The sequence below is a fragment of the Rhincodon typus genome, chromosome 11 (assembly GCF_021869965.1).
Source record: "Rhincodon typus isolate 14 chromosome 11, sRhiTyp1.1, whole genome shotgun sequence".
Classification (NCBI taxonomy): domain Eukaryota; kingdom Metazoa; phylum Chordata; class Chondrichthyes; order Orectolobiformes; family Rhincodontidae; genus Rhincodon; species Rhincodon typus.
In genome coordinates, this window is record NC_063342.1 from 67,736,322 (window position 1) to 67,761,767 (window position 25,446).

Here is a 25,446-nt window from a genome sequence, read left to right on the forward strand (position 1 = left end):
AGTGGTGTGTCTCCTCTGTTACTTAAATGTCTGTGATTTTATTTTGATCTTGTTGGTGCTTGCGTCATTGAAGCATATCATAGCTCGTATGATGTCAAGAGTGGGTGCCCAGTTACAGAACACAGCTAATTTAATGTACTGCAGCAAATTCTGAACAACATTTCCTCCTGGGAATAGCAAGGAAAGAATGAATCATAGCTTTTTACATGAAGCTAATGCTAAACATAGCAGCATGCTTGACCTGTCCTATCTGCAGGGTTAATGCAGACTGTTTCAAACAACAAATAGAAGAACTTTGCTTTTTCAAAAAAAAGTCAGTGATTAGTGCAATCTCTGAAATGTATTGTTTGCATTCGATTAAAAATTGTTTTTACGTTTTTTTTAACAAAATGCAATTTTTCCACTAACAAATTGCTTGTCTTTCATAAGATTATCAAAAATAGTAATAAGAGTAGACTGTTTGATCCTCAAGACTGCTCTGCTTTTCAATAACATTGTGGTAGATCGGATTGAAGCATCAATTCCCCTTTCTTGCTGCTGCCACTACCCCACCAACCCCACCACCTTGTCCCCAAAACCCTTGACTCTCTTGGTGATCAAAAATCTGAAGATATTCAATGATTCAAACTCCACTGCTTTTTGTCAAAGAGAACTCAAAAGACTAACAATTCTCTTGAGAGAATTTTCCTCCTTATCTGCATCTGCCAAGGGAGGATCCCTTAGCTTTAAACTATACCCTTAGGTCCAGATGTCCCTACAATGGTTAATGCCCTCCAATCATCTACCCCGTCAAGTTCCCTCAGAATCTTAAATGTTTAAATAAGATCTCATTCTTCTACCCCGGTGAGTATAGGCCTAATCTGCTCAACCTTTACATAAGAACATAAGAACTAGGAGCAGGAGTAGGCCATCTGGCCCCTCAAGCCTGCCCCGCCATTTAGTAAGATCATGGCTGATCTTTTTGAGACTCAGCTCCACTTACCCGCCCACTCACCATAACCCTTAATTCCTTTACTGTTCAAAAATTTATCTAGCCTTGCCTTAAAAACATTCAGCGAGGTAGCTTCAACCGCTTCACTGGGCAGGGAATTCCACAGATTCACAATCCTTTGGGTGAAGAAGTTCCTCCTGACCTCAGTCCTACATCTGCTTCCCTTTATTTTGAGGCGATGCCCTCTAGTCCTAGTTTCACCTGCTAGCGTAAACAACCTCCCTGCCTCCACCTTATCTATTCCCTTCATAATCTTGTATGTTTCTATAAGATCTCCCCTCATTCTTCTGAATTCCAATGAGTATAATCCCAGTCTACTCAGTCTCTCTTCATAATCCAACCCTCTCAACTCTGGAATCAACCGAGTGAATCTCCTCTGTACCCCCTCCAGTGCTAGTATATCCCTTCTCAAATAAGGAGACTAAAACTGCACACAGTACTCCAGGTGTGGCCTCACCAGGACCCTATACAGCTGCAGCATAGCCTGCCTGTTTTTAAACTCCATCCCTCTAGCAATGGCAGACAAAATTCCATTTGCCTTTTTAATTACCTGCTGCACCTGCAATCCTACTTTTAGCGATTCATGCACAAGGACACCCAAGTCCCTCTGCACAGCAGCATGCTGCAATTTTTTACCATTTAAAACATAGTCCATTTTCCTGTTATTCATACCAAAGTGGATGACCTTACACTTATCAACATTGTACTCCATCTGCCAGACCTTTGCCCACTCACTTAGACTATCTATATCTCTCTGCAGACTTTCAGTGTCTTCTGCACACTTTGCTCTACCACTCACCTTAGTGTCATCTGCAAATTTTGACACACCACACTTAGTCCCCAACTCCAAATCATCTATGTAAATTGTAAACAATGTGGTCCCAACACTGATCCCTGAGGCACACCACTAGCCACTGACCGCCAACCAGAAAAACACCCATCTACCCCTTCTCTTTGCTTTCTACTGGTCAACCAATCCTCTATCCATGCCAATACATTACCTGTAATACCGTGCAACTTTATCTTATGTAGCAGCCTTTGGCGTGGCACCTTGTCAAATGCCTTCTGGAAATCCAGATACACCACATCCACAGGTTCCCCGTTGTCCACCATGCAAGTAATGTCCTCAAAGAATTCCACCAAATTAGTTAAACATGACGTACAATTCATGAACCCATGCTGGGTGTTCCCAATGGGACAATTTCCTCAGACAGTGCTTTCATACCAAGTCTCAGCCTCATGAACCTGCTCTGAACTGCTTCCAAAGTTAGTATTTCCCTTCTTAAGTAAGAATGCTAAAACTGTATACAGTACTCCAGATGCAGCTCACTAAAATTTTATACAACTGTAGCAAACTTTCCTACATTTATAACATTCCATTTGCCATAAACAAAAGTGTTGCATTTTCCTTCTCAATCACTTACTGTATCTGATTATCTCTTTTAATGATTCCTGTAGCAGGATACTCAGATTGCTGTACCACAGATTTCTATAATTTCTCTCAATTTAAATAATCTGTCTTTCCATTCTTTTCTGGAGAAGTGGACAGGCTCACATTTTCCTAAATTATACTCCATCTGACAATTTTTTGCCCAAAAAGTAACAGGCGCGGGACTTGCACAGTTAATGGTAGAGCCCTGGGTAGTGTTGACAAACTGAAAGACTAAGGAGTTCAGGTACATTGTTCTTTAAAAGCTGCGTCACAGGTAGACAGGGTGGTTAAGAAAGCATGTAGCACACTTGACTTCTGTGCTCGGACCATTGAGTTTAGGAATTGGAACATGATGTTCAGGTTGTACAGGACATTGATGAGGCCACTTCTCGAGTATTGTGTGCAGTCCTGGTCACCCTGCTATAGTCAGGATGTTATTAAATTGGAGAGAGTTCAGAAAACATTTACCTGGATGTTGCTGGGATTGGAGAATTTCAGTTGTAATGGGAGGGTGGATACGCTGGGACTTTATTCATTGGAGCATAGGAGGTTGAGGGGTGACCCTATAGAGGTTTATAAAATCATGAGGGGCTTAGATAAGGTGAATAGTAAAGGTCTTTTCTCTAGGATGGGGGAGTTCAAAACTAGGGGGTATATTTTTAGGGTGAGAGGAGAAAGATTTGAAAGGGACCTGAGGGGCAACTTCTTTACACAGACGGTAGTTCATTTTTGGAATGAACTGCTAGAGGAACTTGTGATTGCAGTACAGTTAAAACATTTGGATAGATACAGAGGATAGGAAAGGTTTAGAGGGATATGGGCCAAGCACAGGCAAGTGGGACTAGTTTTAGTTTTGGACCGAAGGGTCTGTTTCCATGCTGTATGACTATGATTCCATGACACTAACTTAACCAATCTATAACACTTTTATATATTCTGTGCCTTCTTCATTGCCAGATTTTCTACCTATGTTTATGTCATCTACAAATTTAGCAGCCATATAGAGTCATAGAACTGTACAGCATGGAAACAAACTCTTCAGTCCAACTTATCCATGCCAACCAGATATCCTAAATTAATTTAGTCCCATCTGCCGGCATTTGGCCCATATCCCTCTAAACCTTTCCTATTAATATACCAATGCCTTTTAACTGTTGTAATTTTATCAGCCTCCTCCACTTCCTCTGGCAGCTCATTCCATACACGCACCACCCTCTGCATGAAAAAGCTGCTCTTTAGGTCCCTTTTATATCTTTCCTCCCTCACTTTAAACCTATGCCCTCTGGTTTTGACTCCCCCACCCCAGGGAAAAGACCTTGTTTATTCACCCTATCCATGCCCCTCATGATTTTATAAAACTCTATAAGGTCACACCTCAACCTCCGACGCTCCAGGGAAAATAGCCCCAGCCTATTTAGCCTCTTCCTATAGCTCGAACCCTCCAAACTTGGCAACATCCTTTAAATCTTTTATGATATTCTGCTTTGTCCGTGCTAATATGTTAACCCCAACATTATGAACTCTCATCTTTTGAAGTATTGTTATATGTGCCACCTTATCAAAAGGTTTTGGAAATTAAATACACCGTCTCTACTTGTTCCACATTATTCATGCCGTTTCAATCCTTTCACAAAGCCATGTTTACTCTGCATGATTGTATAAGTGTCCTGCTATTACCATCCTGATCGTGGTCATAAGCATTTTTCCAATGGCAGATGTCAGGCTAAAATACCAATAATTTCCTGTTTTTTCTTTCTTTTTTTGAGTAGTGATGTTATAATCTGATCTGTTGCAAAAATCAAATACTGAGTTATCTTTAATACAATGTGGAGCTAGAGGAACACAGCAGGCCAGGCAGCATCAGAGGAGCAGGAAAGCTGATGTTTTGGGTCAGGAGGTCCTGCTGTGTTCCTCCAGCTCCACACTGTGTTATCTCTGACTCCAGCATCGGCAGTTCTAACTATCTCTGACTAAGTTATCTTTAGTTGTTTTGAACGTTTTGCTGATTTAGCCTCCTACATGATTGAAGTATCCGTAAATGTACATCACTGTTGTTGCTTCTTTGTTACAGAGAAGTTTTATAAAAGGAAAAGAAGATAGGAAATAGGAGCTGGGCTGGCTGTTTTGTGCTTTGTACTGGTGTCATGCTCAACATGATCATTTCTGATGTTGTATCTCAATGCCACCTCCTTGTACTATCACCATATTCCTTAATTACCTTGGTATCCAGTAAGCTATCAACAGCTCACTGGAGTATATTCAATAACTAAGGAACCAGAATTCTCTGGCTAGAAAAATCAAAAGGGTAACAATCCTTTGTGTGAAGAAATTTCTGCTGATTTAAGTTCTAAGTCACAAACTCCTTATTCTGAGACTGTCCTTTTACTCTAAGCTGCCCAACAGGGGAAATATTTTCTCAATATCTACCTTGTAAAATCTGTTAAGAATTTTACCCATTTAAATTAGATCACTTCTCATTCTCTTAAACATCAAGGGACATTAGTCAAATCTACTGAATTTCTCTTTGGAGGACAATCTGCACACGGTAGGATCCAGTCCAGTGAACTTTAATTACTCCCTCCAGAGCAAGTATATCCTTCCTTTAGATAAAGAGACCAGTGCTACATGCAGTACTTCAGCTGTTGCCTTACTAATAGACTGCACTATTGTTCCAAGACTACCTTATTATTCTACTTTGTAACAATCCCTTTGTGACAGATGCTAAAATACCAACTGCCTTTCTAGTTGCTTTCTGTGCCTCCATGTTAACTTGTGCGGATTCATGGACAAATGTGCTGTCTAAGTACACACATTCGGCAGTCTCTCACTCTTCAAAAATATTGTTATTTTCCCAACAAAAATGATAACTTCACATTTCATCACAACTACCATGTCTTTGCCCAATCAGAAACTGTGAATATTCCTCTGCAGCCTCTTTCTATATCTTCACCATCTTCCCTCCTAACTTTGTATCACATCAAACTAGGATAACTTATACTTATTACTCTCATTTAAGTCATTAGTATAGCTTATAAGTAGCTAATGGGCGAGTACTGATTCATGCAATACCCCACCAGTTATAGCCTGCTAACCCAAAAATTGTCCTCTCTATTCTTCATCATTTTTCTGTCCATTGACCAAACCGCAATCAGTGCTAATTCATTGAGTCCTATTACATTTAGTATCTTTTTTTGTTTGACATCATTTGAATGCTTTTTGATTTACTCTTACCTGTCCTACCAATTAAATTCTCAAAAAGCTGAACCTAATTTGACTACGTTGCAGAGTTCATATCTTTTTTCCTTCTGGAAAATTGAAGAAAGAGGTGTTGCAGCGTCTGCCATTCAAAAACAGGGAATTAGAATCATAGGAATGCTGCAGTACAGAAAACAGCCATTCAGCCCGTCAAGCCCATATCAGCTTTCTGCCAGAATAATTCACCTACTTCAATTATCCTTCCCTTTCCAAGTTGTTTTGCAACATTGAAAGCCTCAGTTGAATCTGCTTCCGCTATCTTTTCAGGCAATACACTCCAGGGTATGACAACTCAGAGTCAGTCTCTTTGCTGTTACTTTGAATATTATTCATGATGCCGGGACTAACATGTTAGCATGGACAAAAGCAGAGTGTCAGAATAAGTGCATCCTTTTTGCATTGGCAAAATAACAAGTGGAGTGCCAAAGGGATAAGTGCTGAGGACTCAACTATTTACATTCTATAACAATGACATTGATAAAGGTCATTGATAATAGATATGGCTGCTAAATTTGCAGATGACACAAAAATACGTAGGAAAAGTAGCTATGAGGGGGACACAGAATATACAAAAGTGATATAGATTGGTTAAGTGAGTCGGCAAAAATTTGTCAGATGGAGTGTAATTTTGGAAAATGTGAGTCCATCCGCTTTGGGAGGAAAAATGGAAAGACAAATTGTTTAAATAGAGTGAAGCTACAGAAAGCAGTGGTACAGCAATCTGAGTATCCTGCTACCTACCTGAATCATAAAAAGATGTCCGGGCAGATACAGTAAGTGATTGAGACGGCAAATTTGAAAATTGTGTTTATTGCGATGGGAATGTAGGAAAGTGTTACTACAGCTGCGTAAAATTTTAGTGAGGCTGCATCTGAAGTACTGTATACAGTTTTAGCATTCTTACTTAAGAAAGGGAAGTATTAACTTCAGAAGCAATTCAGAGAAGGTTCATGAGGCTGATTCCTGGTATGAAAGCATTGTCTGAGGAAAGGTTGAGCAGGTTAGGCCTGTACTCACTAGGGTTTAGAAGAATGAGATCTTATTGAAACATTGAAGATTCTGAGGGGGCTTGACAGGTTGGCTGATGAGATGATGTTAATATTAAGAAAGTCTAAAACTAGGGGCAAAGTTTAAAACTGAGGGATCTTCCCTTTTTAAGATGGAGATGAAAAAAGTTCTTTAATTCTCTTACTTAAGTAGTTGAGTATCCCAAGCCTAACAGAGAGATTCATCAGCAGAAAGGGCCACTCACAAGGGAAGGTCTATCCTCTCTGCCCTTTAAACTGACTCCATGCATTGTACGCCCCACTTCACCTGGCTCTTCCTGACTGGTACCAGCAGTCTTGCGTATCTTTCTTTCAGAGCTCCAGTAATGATTCTATTCCTCAACTTTACAATGGTACAGGTAGAAGCCACTGATTCAGGTTGTGTCATCAGCCCTCAGAGAGGTGAAACTCCCCCAGTGATGCTGAAAATTCTGTTTCAAACCAAATGAGATCCTGGTTGCCCTTGCATTGCTTTCAGGAGGCCTGGAATGACCATGGTGTGATTCCCATTGGCTCTGTAACTGGGAGATATTCCCACTTCTGTGATCACTAAATTCCATCAAAGTCTCTTAAGGGGATAAGCTACCAGGGTGTTATCGCTTAACACAATCCAGGACAAAGCAGTCCATTTGATTAACAGCCTTGAAGATTTAGTAGCTTCACCACTGACGTACAGTGGCAGTAGTTGTAATAACAAGGTGTAGGGATGGATGAACACAGCAGGCCAAGCAGCATCAGAGGAGCAGGAAAGCTGACGTTTCGGGCCTAGACCCTTCTTCAGAAAAAATCAGTAGTTGTAAAGCAGTAGTTATAAAGATGTTTTGCAGTAATTCAAATGCTTTCTCCATAGCACCTTCCAATCCCATGACATTTATCACCTACAAGGACAAGGTCAGTAGATGCATGGGAACACTGCCATCTCCAAGTTGCACACCATCCTGACTGGGAACTATATTGCCAAACCTCCTGGATCAAAATCTGAAATTCCCTTGTTTCATCTCTTCCTGGGATAGCAGGACTGACCTATGAAGAGAGACTAGATCAGCTAGGACTATATTCACTGGAGTTTAAAAGAATGAGGGGGAATCTTATAGAAACCTATAAAATTCTCACAGGACTGGATAGGGTAAATGCAGAAAGGATGTTCCCGATGACAAGGGAGTCCAGAACAAGGTGTTACAGTCTAAGGATACAGTGTAAACCATTTAGGACTCAGATGAGGAGAAATTTCTTCACCCAGAGAGTAGTGATTCAGTGGAATTCTTTGCCACAGACAGCAGTTGAAGCCATTGAATGTTTTCAAAAGAAGATAGGTATAGTTGTTAGGGTTCTTGGAGCTAAAACGAATAAAGGAAATGGGACAAAATCAGGAACTGAGTTCTGAGAAGGCATGATCATATTGAATGGGGGAGCTGGCTCGAAGAGCCAAATGGCATACTCCTGCTCCTAGTTTCTATGTTTCTCCATGCAATTTGGGATACGCAATAAATGCTAGCCTAGCCAGCAGCGCATGCACATTTAAATGAATATAAAAATGAATATGGTCTTTTGCCATATGAAATCAAATGTAGATGCAGTGGAGTCTGAATCTGCATAGGGTATCTGTGCTTGCTTTCTGGGCCTTAACCAAATCTCTCAATTTCAAGATCTGGTCAGTTCTGATTTAGCATTTTACTACCTTTAATACTGCCTAATTCTGAAAGAAGGCCTTTATTATTGAGCATTGTTAACTGATATCAAGATTAGTCTGAAATTTCCAAGCACTGACAGATATTCTTCATAAATTTTTCAAACTTCATTACTGTCACCTGTATTCATTGAGGAAACGTTGACATCAAACACAAACTTGTTAAGATGTCTATTTTAACCCCTGTCCCTCCTCACTGACCATCCCAACTCCCTACCTACACTCACCTGTACTGGCTTCATCCCCGCCTCCTTGACCTGTCAGTCTTCTCTCCACCTATTTACTCCTGTATCCACCTTCTGTCATCGCCTCCACCTCTCTTTATTTCAGAGCCCCCTCCCCCACCCCCACCCCCATTTCTGAAGAAGGGTCCAAACCCGAAACGTCAGCTATCCTGTTCCTCTGATGCTGCCTGGCAAGCTCTACACCTTGTTATCTCAGATTCTCCAGCATCGGCAGTTCCTACTTTTTTTTTAACCGGCTGCCGTCAAGCTTCTGTTTCTCATGTGTGGTTATGTGTCTTGATAACGTAAACTTTGAAAAGAAAGTTAATTCTGTATTCTCGTTGCAAACAAAGTATTATCTATGCTGCAAGCATAAAATTTACTGTATCAGTAATACGTCGGCTTCCTTGCTTATTTGGTTTCACTTTCTGTAAACTATGCAAATTAACAATGCACCTGAACTACTTTGGCAATTGGGTGTAGCAGTAACATGTGACATGGCAGTTTGATTCCTGGCTGTAGTTGAACTAGCTGTTAGTCCAATAAACTGCTGCCAAGTCATCACATAGAGAGCTGCTCATATACATAATCATCACTCGTTAGTGCCGCATTTCCTGGGTTTTGTTTACAGTGGACTTACAAAAAAATGGATGGTAAGAGCCTGCTTAAAAAAACTCGTTTCTGTTCATTTATGCTGTAGGAAAGTTAAACAAAAGCGAAAACAGCATGCATTATAGCTGGTTTTCTGTGGTTTACCAAGTTCCGCAGCAGGATTTTTATAGGCCAATTTTTCTAGATCTAACAAATAACTACGTAACCCCAAGGGGCTCGCTTTGTTAATTGAGCTAGTGTATCTAAATATTATTTGATTTAACAACATTCGCAATTCAGACAGGGAAAAAAAAAGTTTGTACAACATAGCAAGATGTAATATCAAACAGTTGCACATTGTTTATGGGTATTATCAGAAATTTGTGTATTATTATCAGTAAACTGGTAAGTCCCCAACTTTTGGTAAAACAGATGTCGGTCCATAGCTAAGTCAGCTGATTTAAAGCAAACTGCTGGTGTAATTAAAACAGAGCAGTTTCACATCTTTCAAGTCTGATATAGCTTTTATCTAAAATTGTAGCCAGTTCTGGTATATTTCATTCTGTAAAAGAAATGCATTCCATATGATTTAACTTGAAACTTTCCTCACTTTTTGAATTTAAAGTTTACTTTGCTTGTCTGGAACACTTGATCTAAACGGATGCTTCCGGTAAAATACCAAAACACCACCTTATCAATAAGACATTTAAGCTCAAATTCTGTCAGCCAGTTCAGGTAGATATAAATATTCCATGGTATTTTGTGGAAAAGAACATGGATGAAGTATTAGCCAAGATTCCTCATTCCATATTATCAAAACGAATGAATTTGTTATTTCTCTAATTTGGTGTTTGTGAAATTTTGCTAAGGAACATTCCTGCTTTATTTGTCAACAAATTAAGTGACTATATTTTTAACTTTTTAAAAAAATAATCAGAATTGAAAAGCCCCAAGGCCATTGGAGGATACTATATAGATGGAAGTTTGATCGTTCTAACATTTTCTAAATTCTAAGAACTGAGTCAGGTGTGGACATCGTCATCTGTTTGACCCTCTTTGCAACAGTTTAATGTACTATTCATTAAGAGAGTCTGCAGCTTTTTCTTTGTGGATCATATAGCGTACCATGGAGCCTTCTGGATATTTGATATAAAGTTTTTAAATTTGTAATTTTTGATTTGGCTTGAAAGTGGCAGTAAGAAAGCTGTTAAAAAGGCATATAATTGCAAAACCAAGAAGCACAGCTTACCCCTTTACAAAGTCATGGTTAGATGCCAGCAAGAGAATCTTGACCAGTTTTGGACACAACATTTTGGAGAGAATGTCAAAATGCCTTGGTTTAGGGTTCTGAAGAGATTTACTAGATGGTACTGAGGGCGAAAACTTCAATTACAAGGGAAGACTCAAGAACCTCCTTAGTTTATTTACAGCAAAAAAATGGAAGATCTGATAGTAGTATTCAAAATCATAAGGAGCTTTGATCAGATAAAGAGAAACTTTGCAGTGATGGCAGGTCAGTAACCAGAAGGCAATTTAAGATAATTGGCAAAAGAACCAGAGATAACATGAAAAAATCATTTTTGTGCAGTAAGTTGCTATAACTTATAATTCACTGCCTGAAAGGATGATGGAATCAGGTTCCAAGATAACTTTCAAAAGGAATTGGATCAATGTTTGGAAATGGAATTTTTAAAAAAGTAGGAATAGAAAAATAACAAATGGAGTTGGACTAATAAGATAGTACTCCAAAGAAGCAGCACAGGATAATGAACTTCTGTGCAATGTGATTTGTTGAAACCAAAAATCTTGGTATTTTGATACAGGATTTGTTGGTCAGTGAAGCAACAGCCATGGGAATTACCTCTTTCGTTATTGGATTTCAGCTACCTATATTTTTGATACAGAGATAGCTGTGTTCATCCAGCTCTACACCTTGTTACCAATATTTTTGATACTGTTTTATTGCTCCCTGTTTTTCAGGATATTCTTGTTGCTAAATTCCAGGTAGCTATCTCCCAGAATGCATTAGTGCTTTTTCTAATATCTTGGTACAGTTTTAATGTGCCTTGATTTTGAACAGTGGATTTTTTTTAGACCATTTGAGCTACTTTGTTCTATTATAGGCTTTGGATGCATTCATTTTGTAGCACAAGTCTGGGCATTCTCGTCAAGTTGCCTGCCAAATATTTTTTATATAATGGCACAGTGAACAAATAATAACACCAAAGAGTGGCTAGAGAAGGCAGCTGCATGTATATTTTAAAAAGATATATTACAACTCCTGTACTAAAATAAGATTCAAATAGCTTCCTTACTTGGTGTTCTCTTCTCCCATCATCTGTCAAAATCTCTGACTTGTCCAACTCCCTTGAAGGCCCCAGGCTGATCGTCTGATTCGAGGAAGAAATCAAAATGGTGATCAGACCGATGCAGAATTGAATTGTATATTAAATTCAAAACAACTGTCAAACACTTGATTAAAACATTTCAAACACAAACTCCCATACTTCCAGAAGAATTTGAATTGCTTGGTTCCTCCTTCAGACAAGGCAACTAATTGCAGCTATGTAATGGGTCAAGTTGGTACATGATTTCTCAGAATGAATCAGGCTTATAACTCTTAGCATATCAAAATTGATTTCTAAACTAAATTTTGGATGCATTGCTTCATTATTTACCTCGCAGCTTATCCAAAGATTCTACTAATACATTAAGTACAAAAGAGTAACTAGGGAGAGAATAGGGCCCCTAAAAGATCAGCAAGGCTGCCTATGTGTGGAACTGCAGGAGATTGACAAGATACTAAATGAGTATTTTGCATCATTGTTTGCTGTGGAGAACAATATGGATAATAGAGAACTTGAAGAAATAAATAGTGACATCTTGAAAAATGTCCATATGACAGAGGAGATGTTGGACATCTTAAAATGCATAAAGTTGGATAAATCCCTGGGACCTGCTCAGGTGTACCCTAGAACTTTGGGAAGCTAGGGAAGTGATTGCTGGGCCCCTTGCTGAGATATTTGTATCATTGATGGCCACAGATGTGGTGCCAAAAGACTGAAGGTTGGCTAATGTGGTGCCACTATTTAATAAACACGGTAAGGAAAAGCCAGGGAACTGTAGACCAGTGAGTCTGACATCAGTGGTGGACAAGTTGTTGGAGGAAATCCTGAGGGACAGGATTTACATGTATTTGGAAAGGCAAGGACTGATTAGTGATAGTCAGCATGGCTTTGTGTGTGGGAAATCGTGTCTCACTGACTTGATTGAGTTTTTTGAAGAAGTAGTGAAGAACATTGATGAGGGCAGAGCAGGGGACATGATCTATTTGGATTTCAGTAAGGCATTTGACAAGGTTCCATGCGATAGATTGGTTAGTAAGGTTAAATCACATGGAGAAGTAGCCATTTGGATACAGAACTGGCTCAAAGGTAGTAGACAGATGGTGGTGGTGGTGGAGGGTTGGTTTTCAGACTGGAGGTCTGTGATGAGTGGTGTGCCACAAGGATTGGTGCTTTTCATCATTTATATAAATATTTGGATGTGAACATAGGAGGTATGGTTAGTAAGTTTGTAGGTGACATCAGAAATGTTGGTGTACTGGATAGCGAAGAAGGTTACTTCCAAGTACAGCAGGATCTTGATCAGATTAGCCAATGAGCCGAGGAGTGACAGATGGAGTTTAATTTAGGTAAATGTGAAGTGCTGCGTTTTGGAAAGGCAAATCAGGGCAGGACGTATACATTTAATGATAAGGTCCTGGGGAGTGTTGCTGAACAAAGAGATCTTGGAGCCCAGGTTCATAGTTCCTTGAAAGTGGAATTAGAATTAGCTTTTATTGCCACATGTACTCACTCGCATGAGTATAGTGAAAAATTTACAAGCTGCCACTTACAGCGCCATCTTAGATACAAATGTACCTAGGCACAGAATCTTAGTATAAAGCAGAAAAATAAAGAAAGCAAGCCAAGAAGTTAAACATTACAGTCCTTCCTACTAAAGCGTAGAAAAGACAAAAAAACACAGTTAGTAGTTCAACATCACAGTCGTGGGCTCACATTCCTCACAAGGCTTGACTTCGTCCTCACCGCCACCTCGGGCTGCCTGCTTCTGCTCTGGCCGCCAGCTCCTGGGACATGCTGCCTGTGCAATGCTCTGGGGCTGCTTTACCACGTACTGCACATGAGCTGTTGCCCGTGCTGCTGCAGGACTTACTGCTCTGAGGACTTGCTGCCGGTGCCTGCTGCTGCAGTATCCACCTCCGGTGCTGAGGAGAGAGAAGAAGGAAAAAAAGAGACGGGGAAAAAGAACAGGTGGAGCAGAAGACCTCTGATAGGAGTGTCCTAGCCTGTTGCTGCTGTCAGGCCCTGGCCTGGAAAGATATGCAGGCGAATTACTGCTTCAGGGACTTGGTAGATGTTTCAGCACCAATTGCTATGCTTAGGGACAGGCATCCGATTGGATATTGAATTGATCGTTCAAGGGATAATGGCTGTAAATATCACAGAATGTTGAAAAAGAGAGAACATGAAGACTGAACTGGTGTTGACTAGGTTTTGAGCAGCAGGCAGCTTTGTATTTTCAGAGCTTCTGCACAGTACTGCTTTTGTCTTGCTCTTTATCTAGTTTCATTCCAGTCCTCAACTTGTTGAAAGTTCTGAGAAAAGAATCCCAGTCTGTAAGAAGTAAGTAAAAGTCTCTCTAGGTCTGAAGAAGCTGTTTATGACTTTGGAATTCAACCAAGATATAAAGTGCTACATGCCATAATACAACCTAGCGCACAAGAATTTCATGAAGGCCTGGTATTCATTGTTGAAGCATTTATCAAGCTGGCAAATTGCAATACTTTTTATAAAATGTATTCCTTAACTATGTCTGTCCCTCTATTGATATGACAGTGGGAATTTACGATCAGAAAAGATCAGGCATATATTGTAGATCTTCATTAGATTGTCTTATGTTTGTGGTTCACTAGAACCATAAATAAAACAGGAGGTAGACCGAGGGTAAACTTGAACAGGGTATACTTTATTGTGGATCCTCTCAACTCCACAGTTGGTTCTAGATTGCCCCTGTAGCTCCCACCTCTAGGTGAGTCAACCCACAGTCTTAGAGAGGCAACACACACCCACTACATACATAACACCCCACACCTTTGTTTCCATATTCTCCTTACCAATATATATACATCCAACAATTTTAGCTATTATAAAAGCATTGTAGCTAATATTTTTGCATTGTCAGGAATATTTACAAAACAAAGTGGGGAAAGGAAAATTACCCTTCTGTAGTTTACGTTGACATGATCAGTCTCTTGTGATTGGTAATTCCTAGAAGACTGTATTCTCATCTCAGGAATCTTTTCTAGTGTAGTCTCCCAGATTTTCAGAAGATCCTGTTGCTCCACAGGTACATCCGTATCTGAATAGCTGTTGTTGCCCTGTGACACTGCTGTCTCCTCCCTGGGTATGACCGACCCTGGCTCGGAGACCTGCAACTCAGTTGACACCACTGGTCCCATTTTGAGTCACCACCACTGCTGGGATCCATTTTCTCCAGATGTATAATTAGGGGCCAACCCAGTCTGTCCTCTTTGGAATACCCTCCTGACCATGAGATCCCCACCCTTCTGACCAGCTGTCCTCCTTGTTTTCACTTTACCACCTCTCTGGTCTCTTCTAGCTGCAGTAAGTCAGACATGGTTCTTAGCTGTCGGTTTAACATGAAGGATGCCAGCAAGCACTAGGTCATCGTGTGTGTGGCATGTTCATTTACATGCTGATGAATCTGTTTAGTCACTGTCAAGTGAACCCTCCCCAATGCCTTTCATTGGCAGGGGGATTGTGTTTAAGAGCCGCAAGGTTACGCTGCAGCTCTATAAAACCCTGGTTACACCACACTTGGAATATTGTGTTCAGTTCTGGTTGTCTCATTATTGGAAGGATGTGGCAGCTTTAGAGAGGGTGCAGAGGAGATTTACCAGGATGCTGCTTGGACTGGAGGGCAGGTCTTATGAGGAAAGGTTGAGGGAGCTAGGGCTTTTCTCATTGGAGGGAAGAAGGATGAGAGGGGACTTGATAGAGGTGTACAAGATGATGCGAGGCATAGATAGAGTGGATAGCCAGAGTGTTTTTCCCAGGGCGGAAATGGCTATCACAAGTGGGCATAATTTTAAGGTGATTGGAGGAAGGTATACGGTAGATGTCAGAGGTAAGTTCTTTACGCAGAGTGGTGGGTGTGTGGGATGTACTGCCAGCAGTGGTAGCAGAGTCAGATATATTAGGGACATTTAAGTAACTCTTTGGTAGGCACATGGATGATAGTAAAATGAAGGGTATGCAGGTTAGTTTGATATTGGAGTAGAATAACAGGTCGACACAACAACATGGGCCAAAGGGCCTGTACTGTGCTGTACTGTTCTATGTTCTATGTGAGATCTTTAAGGCATGCTTCAAGGTTTGTACAAATCTCTCCGCCTGGCCATTTGTCACAGGGTGATACAGAGCTGGTCTCTCATGTCTGACTCCACGATGTTCCAAGTACTTCTGAAACTCTTGCACTGTGGACCATTATCACTCACTGCTTGTTTGGGATTCCCAAACATGGCAAATATTTCATCCAGTCAGTCTGATGCTAACTTCGTGACCGTCACCTCCGGCCACTTGGAATGGGCATCCTTGTAATATCTGTCCCTCCGCTGGCCCCATGAAATTGATGTGAATCAGCTGCCACAGTGACTTAAGCCACTCCCATCGATGGCAGTGCCATCCTCACTAGTGCATGATCCCGCTTTCTATCAACCACATTCAGCCACCAAAAATGTTCAGAGACACTGCTGCACCCAGATCCAATTCCATCAGAAGACTTCACCTGATGAAGGAGCAGCACTCCAAAATCTTGTCATTTCATATAAACCTGTTGGACTATAATCTGGTGTCATGTGATTTCTGACTTTGTCCACCCCAGTCCCACACTGGCACCTCCACATCAGATGAGAGGTAACGATAAAATGGCTCAATAGTAAATAGCCTATTGAGCTTCATTACGAGTTGCATGTAAATAATTCAGAAAGGTGAGAGAGAGAGAAAACACAACACCAATAGGAATGTGTCTGTTGGAGTTGATGCCTTCAGATGAGGAAGAGAAGGGAAAAAAATTACAATAGTCCATTTTGGTCAGCAAGCACAAAAGCAAAAGAATTAATTATCCTTTATGAAGAGTAGAGCTGGGAGACTAACCAGAGGAGCAATGCAGCAGTGGATTCTGGAGGCACAGCATCATTTGCAACTTCTCAAATACTGAAGTAGTCTGTGTCCATATGTACCAAGACATGGACAACATCAGGCTTGGGCTGCTATGTGGCACAAATGTTATTTGCCACTTAAGTATCAAGCTGTGACCATCTCTTACAAGAAAGCATCTAACCATCTCTCATTGACTTACAATGGCATTGCGATTACTGATTTTCCCATTGTCAACATCCTAGGGCTTACTGTTGACCAGAAACTGAATTGGACTGGCAATATAAATACTGTAGTTGTAGAGTGGCTGCCAGAGAAGGTCTGTACCTAGGAATTCTGCAGATGGTAATTCACCTCCTTTCTCCACTAAGCTTGTCCATCGCATAAAAGGAATAACTTAGAAGTGTGATGAAATGCAGACTAGTTGCCAGGATAGTTGTACCTCCATCAATGCCAGAAGAGTTTCACAGCATCAGGACAAAACAGCTCACTTGATTGGCATCCCATTCACCGTCTTTAGTATTCAACCCCTTCAACATTCACCCCTTTCACCACCAGCACACAATGGCACCACTTAAAATAACTGGGCAGCAGATGTGTGACCCGCATCTTTTCCTCCAAGTTGCAGACCATCCTTCACCAAATCTGGATCCAAATCCTGGATTTTCCTTCCAAACAGCACTGTGGGTGTACTTGCACCTCCAGGGACTGCAGCAGTTTGAGGAGGCAGTTCACTACTTTCCAGGACAATTAAGGACCAGTAATAAGTGTTTACCTAGCCAGTGACACCCAAATCCTATATACAAATAAAATGAAAGGTAACTAAAATACGGCTGAGGGTGGCCTAGACAAGGACGAAGATGGACAGCGTTATGGAAATCAATTATGTAAGTTTTTATATGCTTATATATTCAGTAAAAGATCCAACCAAGAATTCAGAATAAGCTAGTGTTGAAATTGTGAAACTTGTTGCCCCCTCACACAGTGGTTGAGACAAATAAGTTGTGTATTTAAGGGTTAGAATGATCAGTGATGAGGGAGCAAGGGATAGAAAGAAATATGAATAGGATGGGATGAAGTACGGTGGAAGGATGTTTGTGTAGTTCGTAAATTCCTTCGCCGAGGGGTTAAGCAAAGTGGAGGAGTAGAAGGACTGGGCAACGTCGGTACATGTGAACCATAACTTTAAGTCTTTGAAAGATGCCACTATGTTGAAGAAGAGGAGCTTAGTGAGGTTACCTCCTTGGGCTTCTTCAGATGTAACAACGTAGGAACAGAGACAAAATGAGAAGCTATTGCTTTAGGTGTTCCAGTTACACGGGTGATAGCTTAAGAGTGGGACTGACTGAGGGGCATCTAACTAAGTTGGATAACTCAATAGACGATTGATGATGGTGTTAGCAAACTTGTTAAATGTGCATCGAGGGTAAAGGGAGATTTTCTTCACAGTCTCTGGCTTAAATTTTAACACAGGTTTCAGGACCCCAATGACAGGGAAAAATGTAGGTTAAAAACCTGCACTTGCTGACAGGGAGAATGGCTTGGAGGTTTTACTGCAGACAGCTTCTTAATAGGGCACCTGCAGACTTATGCAATTAAAGACACAGGCTCATGATGCTGTTGATATATGATGCCTGCATATCGCACCCATAACTTCCAAAGCCTGTCCAGGGGCCTGTAAATGTAGCTCATTGCATTGGATGTTGTCACTTATATTTTTAATCAAGGCTGTCTCCATTGCTGTGGCAAGCCAGATATCTGGAGAGATTCAAATTTGAGTCCTGGGAAAAAGTGAACGTGAATTCTGTAGTTTAATGTTTCCGTTTGCTCATTGTGTTGACATATTACTGCTGTATAGACCTGACAATTAAGTCATTGCCAAGTTATACATATTCTTGCAGGAGATTCTGTAACAATTGTAAAGTGCATTTTGAAAAAGATGTTTGACAGAGTTCTAAATTTAATGCTTTCCCTCCACAGGTCCTGCTCAGGTTCCAATGGTGTCTCCTAATGGTTCAGTGCCTCCTATTTATGTGCCTCCAGGATATGTGTCACAGGTAAACAAACATATTTTGAATTTCTATAAAAAGAATGATTGTTTAAGAAAAACATAGCATGCCAACATATTCCAACTAACTAACTTAGTTCCAGTTGTACTACAGCTGAACAGGATAGTTAGCTGGTGTAGAATGTGAAAAGTATGTATGCAAAAGATGAGGCTGAAGCATGCGCAACACCCTCCAGCCATTAGTACCAAGTGGATCATCCATCTCCGCCTTCTCCAGTAGTCCCTGGCATCAGCCAGCTTGATTCACTCCAAATGATTCAAGAAACAGTTGGAGACACTGGATACTGCAAAAGCTATGGACCCTGACAACATTCTGGCAATAGTACTGAAGACGTGTACTCCAGAACTTGCCGTTCCCGTAACCAAGCTGTTCTGGTACAGTTACAGCACTGGCATCTACCCAGCAATGTGGAAAATTGTATGACCTGTACACTGAAAGGAGGACAAATACAGCCCTGCCAATTACCATCCCGTCAGTCTACTGTCGATCATTAGCAAAGTGATGGAAGTTGTCATCAACGGTGCTGTCAAGCAGCACCTGTACAGTGACAGAGTTTGGGTTCCGCCAAGGCCACTCAGCTCCTGACCTCATTATAGCCTTTGTTCAGCAAAGACAAAAGAGCTGAATTCCAGAGGTGAGTTTAAAGTGACAGGCCTTGACATCATGGCAACATTCAACCGTGTTCGGCATGCAAGAGCCGTAGCAAAACTGGAATCATTGGGTAAAGGGGGGCAACATTTCTCCTGGTTGGAGTCATACCTTGCACACATAGGAAGATGGTTATGGTTGTTGGAGGTCCGTCATCTCAGCTCTAGAATATCTGTTCGGGAGTTCCAATGGATGGCATCCTAGGCCCAACCATCTTCAGCTGCTTCATCAATGACCTTCCCTTCTTCATAAGGTCAGAAGTGGGGATGTTTGCCAATGATTGCATAATGTTCAGCACTATTCTTTACTCATCAGATACTGAAGCAGTTCATTTTCAAATGCAACAAGATCTGGACAATATCCTGGTTTGGCTGACAAGTGGCAAGTAACATGCATATCACACAAATGCCAGGCAGTGATCATCTTCAACAAGAGATGATCTGACCACTGTCCCTTGACATTAAATGGTGTCACCATCACTGAATTCCCCCATTATCAACATCCTGGGGGTTACCATTGACCAGAAACTCAACTGGATTGATGTGGAGGTGCCGGTGTTGGACTGGGGTGGACAAGGTCAGAAATGACACGACACCAGGTTATAGTCCAACAGGTTTATTTGAAACTGCAAGCTTTCGGAGCCTTACTCCTTCTGCAGGTGTTAGTGAGAGAGGTGCTACTACCTCTCACACCTAAAGAAAGAGTGAGACTCCGAAAGCTTGTGTTTTCAAATAAACCTGTTGGATTATAACCTGGTGTCGTGTCACTTCTGACCTTGTCAACTGGATTGGCCACAGAAACACAGTGTCTACAAGAGCAGGTCAAAGGCTAGAAATACTGGGGCGAATAACTCACCACCTGACTCACAAGTCTTCCCACCTCTACAAGGCACAAGTCATGAGTGTGATGGAATACTCTCCACTTACCTGGATGGGTGCAGCTCCAGCGGCACTCGACTGTTGATGCCATCCAGGACAAAGCAGCACCAATTGATTGGCACTATATCCACCAACATTGCTGAGTTGCAGCGGTGTGTGCTATCTACACTGCTGAAATTCACCAAAAATCCTTGGACAAGACCATCCAAACCCAAGACCACTTCTAGAAGGACAAGGGCAGCAAATACATGGGAATACCACCATCTGCAAGCCCCTTCCAACTCACTCTCAATCTGACTTGGAAAGATGCTGTCATTTCTTTATTGTTGCTCAGTCAAAATCCTGGAATACCCTCCCTAAGGATAGTGTGAGTCTACGTATGGGCTGCACGTGGACTGCTGTGGTTCAAGAAGCAGCTCATCACCACCTTCTCAAAAACAAACTAAGGAGGAGCAATAAATATTGGCCAGTCAGCATTGCCCGCATCCCACGAGTGACTAATAATTTTAAAAATGCATTGTATAAACAGCGCAAATTAATAGTGGCTCAATGTAAAATTTCCATTATATTTTTAAATCTATAAAGCTTTTATATGTTTATTCTTAAAACAAACTTGATAAAAGAATAATACCATCTAATTTTGCCCTTTCCTCCACCTTGCACCCTACATCCCCCTATTGTGATTTCCCAGGATAATGAGGTTTCATTATTTCCTTTTGCAAGACTATTCATGCATTCTGTAGACTCTGGCAAGATTTTATACCCAATGGAAAGTTTTTTTTTCCCTGTACTAATGTTTTGTCACAGCACAATGTATAGCTTTCAGTGATATTCCACACATCACCATCACAAGGAAGAAATTTTTCCCTGTCAAAAGATAGCCAATACTTTCAAACCTGTTATTTGCCCACAACTAATCTGCAGTTAACTGGCAAAACTACCGAATGACTGGCCAAGTGACTGAAGACTAAGACTAAAGAAGGATCACTGGGTCCGAAACTTTGACTCTGCTTTCTCTCCACAGATGTTGCCAGACCTGCTGAATACGAACCACACCAAGAAGGTCTGGCAGCACTGTATTAAGGAGCTGCTAAATCTCTTTATAGATGATTTAAGCCCAGTGCACTTTTAAATATATTGAGCTTAAATAGCCTATAAAGGGACTTGGCAGTCCCTTAATACAAAGTTACAAGTACTGGTGCAGAGTTCAGTCATTAATAGAATAAACTTTAATAAATTATAACAAATTAAGTTTGCCTTAGAATAGAATAGCCTTTATTGTCACATATACTCAATGAGTATAGTGAAATATTTGTATGTCGCCAATTACAGTGTCGAATTAGATACAAAAGTACCTAAGCACAACTTCTTTAGTTACAAGATTTGGACAATACAGAAATAAAATGTCCAGCATTACAGAAATAGAAGTTCAATAGATTCAATATTGTAAAATTATGTTAAATACACACTGCTAATGAAGACAGCTCCTCTATTCAGTTTCTTTTTAAATCGATTCATGGACAGCTGAAGTGAGCACTTTGGTATTAGCATGTGACATGACCAATAATGACTTTGAGATGTATTTATACTTTGCAATATTACAAGATTAATTGATCATTTTTGAGGGTTTTAAATTAACACACAAAAATGTATTAAAACATTCTTTTTGCAGCTTCTAGTATCATGGTATAAGGTTGCATTTTTAAATAAGGTTGTCAGCTGTTTAGAGGTATTCCTGTAGGGTTGATCACCTGACTTTATACAGGTGACACTGACGCATCCATAGTTTGAAAATTTTACTGTGCTTACCTCTTTAAGGTAGAATTATTTGTAATTAGGTACTTTTGCTTGTGACTTCTCATTAGCAGTGCAAGGAAATTCCAATAGTCATAAACCCCACCCACAAAGCAATTGTGAACTGTGAATCCAAAACTACTTTTCCCTAATAGTAGTCCTTAATAGTATTTTCCTTGAGATTAATCTTAAATTCTTGGAGACTTCCAGATATTTCATTTTTCCCAGTCTACGGATAGTCTGAGATCTGACGTGCCCTGACAGATATGCATCAGATTCCTTAGAGATCTGAACACACTGACTACGCAGGAATTGCTGGGAAGTTTAAAATTCTGATGGGCAGTTACTTTGTGGCAGGAACGGTCCAGAAAGTCTCTCATTCTGCACACGTGTCAGAGACTCTGGATGGTACTGACTCAGTTACCTGGGAAGTTACTGAGAAAATGGTAGATTAAAACCCACTCCAACTCTTAGGCAAGCATCTTACTGACTCCCCAATTACTGATACTGCACCACCACCCCAACTTTCGTGCATAACTCTGAATATGGGTTCAAAAACACATGCTTTTTAGTTGACATCAATGCATAAAAACATAACAAGCAGGAGTAAGCCCTTTGGTTACTATAGCTTGCTCTGCCTTTCAACAAGCTGTTTTACTGATGCAACTGACAGTGATACAATAATGCGGGTAAAAGAAAGATTTTTGCTTCATCTTTAGCCACTGGTGAAGTTCTGGAAGACTGGAAGGGAGGCCAACGTTGTTCCATTGTTTAAGAAAGGTAGCAAAGACAAGCCAGACAACTACAGACCTGTGAGCCTGACATCAGTGGTAGGCAAGTGGATGGTGGAAATCTGAAACAAACATAATACTGGAGAAACTTAGCAGGTCTGGTGGCATCCATGGAGAGAGAAACTGCATGAACATTTCAAGTCCAATGTGACTGTTTTACAGAACTATGAGTCAGGTTTCCAGCTGAACGCTTAACTGGTATCCGTCTGAGATTAAGACTCAAATATGTAGCTTGCATCAGTTTACCATTGGATATTTATGCTCTTTATTTGGTGACATTTTTATGTTGAGCTGGGACGGAACAATAAGGTAAGGGATGTCTATAATAGAAATCAAACAATGCTATACGTTTTTTGCATCACTTTTAGATTAAAAAAAAAATCATTCTTCTGTTCACAAAGTTTTCTGTCTTCTCCATGAATATCATGGTAACTTTTATGGTGCACAATCAGGCTCTGAGGCAATCAAGATTTTATTGAATTACTTTTTGTGGATTTGCTGTCCTCCAGGCAGGGCATGCGTCTGTACAGAAATTCATAACGTGTGTTAAGTATTATAAATGTTCCACTTGTGAATGGCTCTGATCCAACCTGCATTTGCTTTGATCTCGAAGCTTTGTGTTCAGTATCTGTTAGTGCAAATAAAAAAAATGTTACGGTCTTGAAAAGCAATGTGCAAGAATTTGCAAGTGGAGACAGAATTGAGTGTTTTTTCAAAATCATGTGCACAGTATTAGATTCAGTAATGAATCAGTGCAAAGAAGTGATAAGAATCAAGCTAGAAATCAATCAGACTTGAGCGTGAGATTTGAAGGGCTGGATTTGGCAAATAGTTCCTGCAGGAATGATGCTGTCACAAAAGAGAGACGAATACTGTGAAATGTCAAGGAAGTAAGTTTACCGATATAATTAAAGTGAAATATATATGGAAGTTAGGAAAGCACAAATAGATTACTAGGGATTGTTTAGCAATCAGAAGCTAATTTGGTCTGTAGCACAAAGGATAGTAGAAAATCAGTTTGCCAGGACAAAGATGCTAAATGCAGTTGAGAGAAATCGAGCAATTATGTCCTGAAGAAAGTAGACAGCCGTATGCATCATAGTAATACTTGTAGGGTGGTGTATAGTTGCAACTTACTTGGAACCAGAGGAACATTTTTCGAGAATATTTTGAACAGACACGCACCGGAAGTTAGTGTAATAAATGATTTAAACGTAAAATAAATAATGTAAAGACTGTAAATAGCATCTATTATGAAAATACTCAAAGATAGAGGTGGCAGAGTAATGCACTGCGTAGACTTACTATTTGGGAAAAGAGGATTATATATCAGACAACTGTAAATTGTACTAGGTTGGCTGGTAGCCCAAAGAATACAACAATGTTGCTTTCATATATAATTGGGAATCTTTCCAGATTAAAAATGATCCAGAAGAGACCAGCCACACAAACCATGTAGGGACTGAAAGACATGCAATTAACATTGAGACAGTAGAAATTTATCGAAACCATACACCTAAGATCTTAGAGGACACAGATTTACTACCCTCTGAGAGAAAAACTTTCTCCTCCTATCAATTCTAATTGGGTGGCCCCTCCCTGTGAGATTATTCCCTCATGTCTTAGACCTTTCCACAAGGCAAAACGGCCTTTCCATATCTCCTCTGTCAAGTTCCCTTAGAGTCTTATGTTTCAACATGGTCACCACTTAATTTTTCTAAACTCTAGTGAGTACAGGCCCAACTTACTGAACTTCTCATTAGAAAATCTCTGCAAGCCTGGGGTCAATGCAGTGAATCAATTTTTGACCGCCTTCAATGCCAGCATATCTTTCTTGGGAACATCGCCACCTGCAAGTTTCTCTCCAAGCCAGTCACCATTCTGACTTGGAAATATATCACCATTCCTTCAAGATTATTGGGTCAAATCCTGGAACTCTACTCCCAATGCAGGTATTGGTGTACCTAGGTGGATAAATGCCCTGGGCCTGTTCAAGTCCATATTTGGATGTTGTGGGAGGCTAGGGAAGAAATTGCAGAGGCTTTTGGAGAGATTTTTGCTTTATCTTTAGCCACTGGTGAAGTTCTGGAAGGGAGGCTAATGTTGTTCCATTGTTTAAGAAAGGTAGCAAAGACAAGCCAGACAACTACAGACCTGTGAGCCTGACATCAGTGGTAGGCAAGTTATTGGAGAGGATACTGAGGGACAGGATCAACCAACATTTGGATAGTCAAGGTCTGATTAGGGATAGTCAGCAGGGATTCGTGCACGGGAAGTCGTGTCTGACAAATCTTTGAGAGTTTTTCAAAGAGGTAACCAATAGGATAGATGAGGATAGGGCAGTGGATGTTGTCGAAATGGACTTCAGTAAGGCCATTGACAAGATCCCACACAGCAGACTAGTCATGAAGGTTAGGTTGCATGGGATCTAGGGAGAGGTAGCTAATTAGATTCAAAATTGGCTCGATGGTAGCAAGCAGAATGTGAAGTTTGAAGGTTGTTTCCTGGTCCGGAGGCCTGTGACTAGTGGTGTGCCACAGGGGTCGGTGCTGGGACCTTTGTTATTTGTCATTTTCATAAATGATCTGGATTTGAATGTACAGGCATGATTGGTAAGTTTGCAGATGATACAAAATTCGGAGGTATCGTTGATAGTGAGGTATCTTGATCAGATGGGAAGTGGACTGAGGATTGGTAAATGCAATTCAATACAAATAAGTGTGAAGTGTTACACTTTGGAAAGTCAAATCAAGGTAGGACTTGTACAAGGTAGGACTTGTACAAGGTAGGACTTGT

General features: G+C 40.6%; 1 protein-coding gene across 9 annotated transcripts in view; it reads left to right on the forward strand.

The window, feature by feature from the left end:
• Positions 1-9,199: 9,199 nt before the first annotated feature.
• fndc3a (fibronectin type III domain containing 3A) overlaps positions 9,200-25,446 on the forward strand; it is a 138,629-nt gene continuing 122,382 nt past the window's right edge. For 7 of the 9 annotated variants that reach the window (XR_007263196.1, XM_048602791.1, XM_048602788.1 and 4 more), the window contains exons 1-2: positions 9,200-9,288; positions 18,451-18,527. Coding sequence is in view for 6 of the 9 variants with exons in the window: in XM_048602791.1 (XP_048458748.1) it covers positions 9,282-9,288; positions 18,451-18,527 (84 nt within the window). In the remaining 3 variants the exon portion in view is untranslated. Of the gene's footprint in view, positions 9,289-18,450; positions 18,528-22,713; positions 22,960-25,446 lie in introns of those variants that run through there. The other 2 variants (XM_048602786.1, XM_048602787.1) reach the window with 2 other exon arrangements.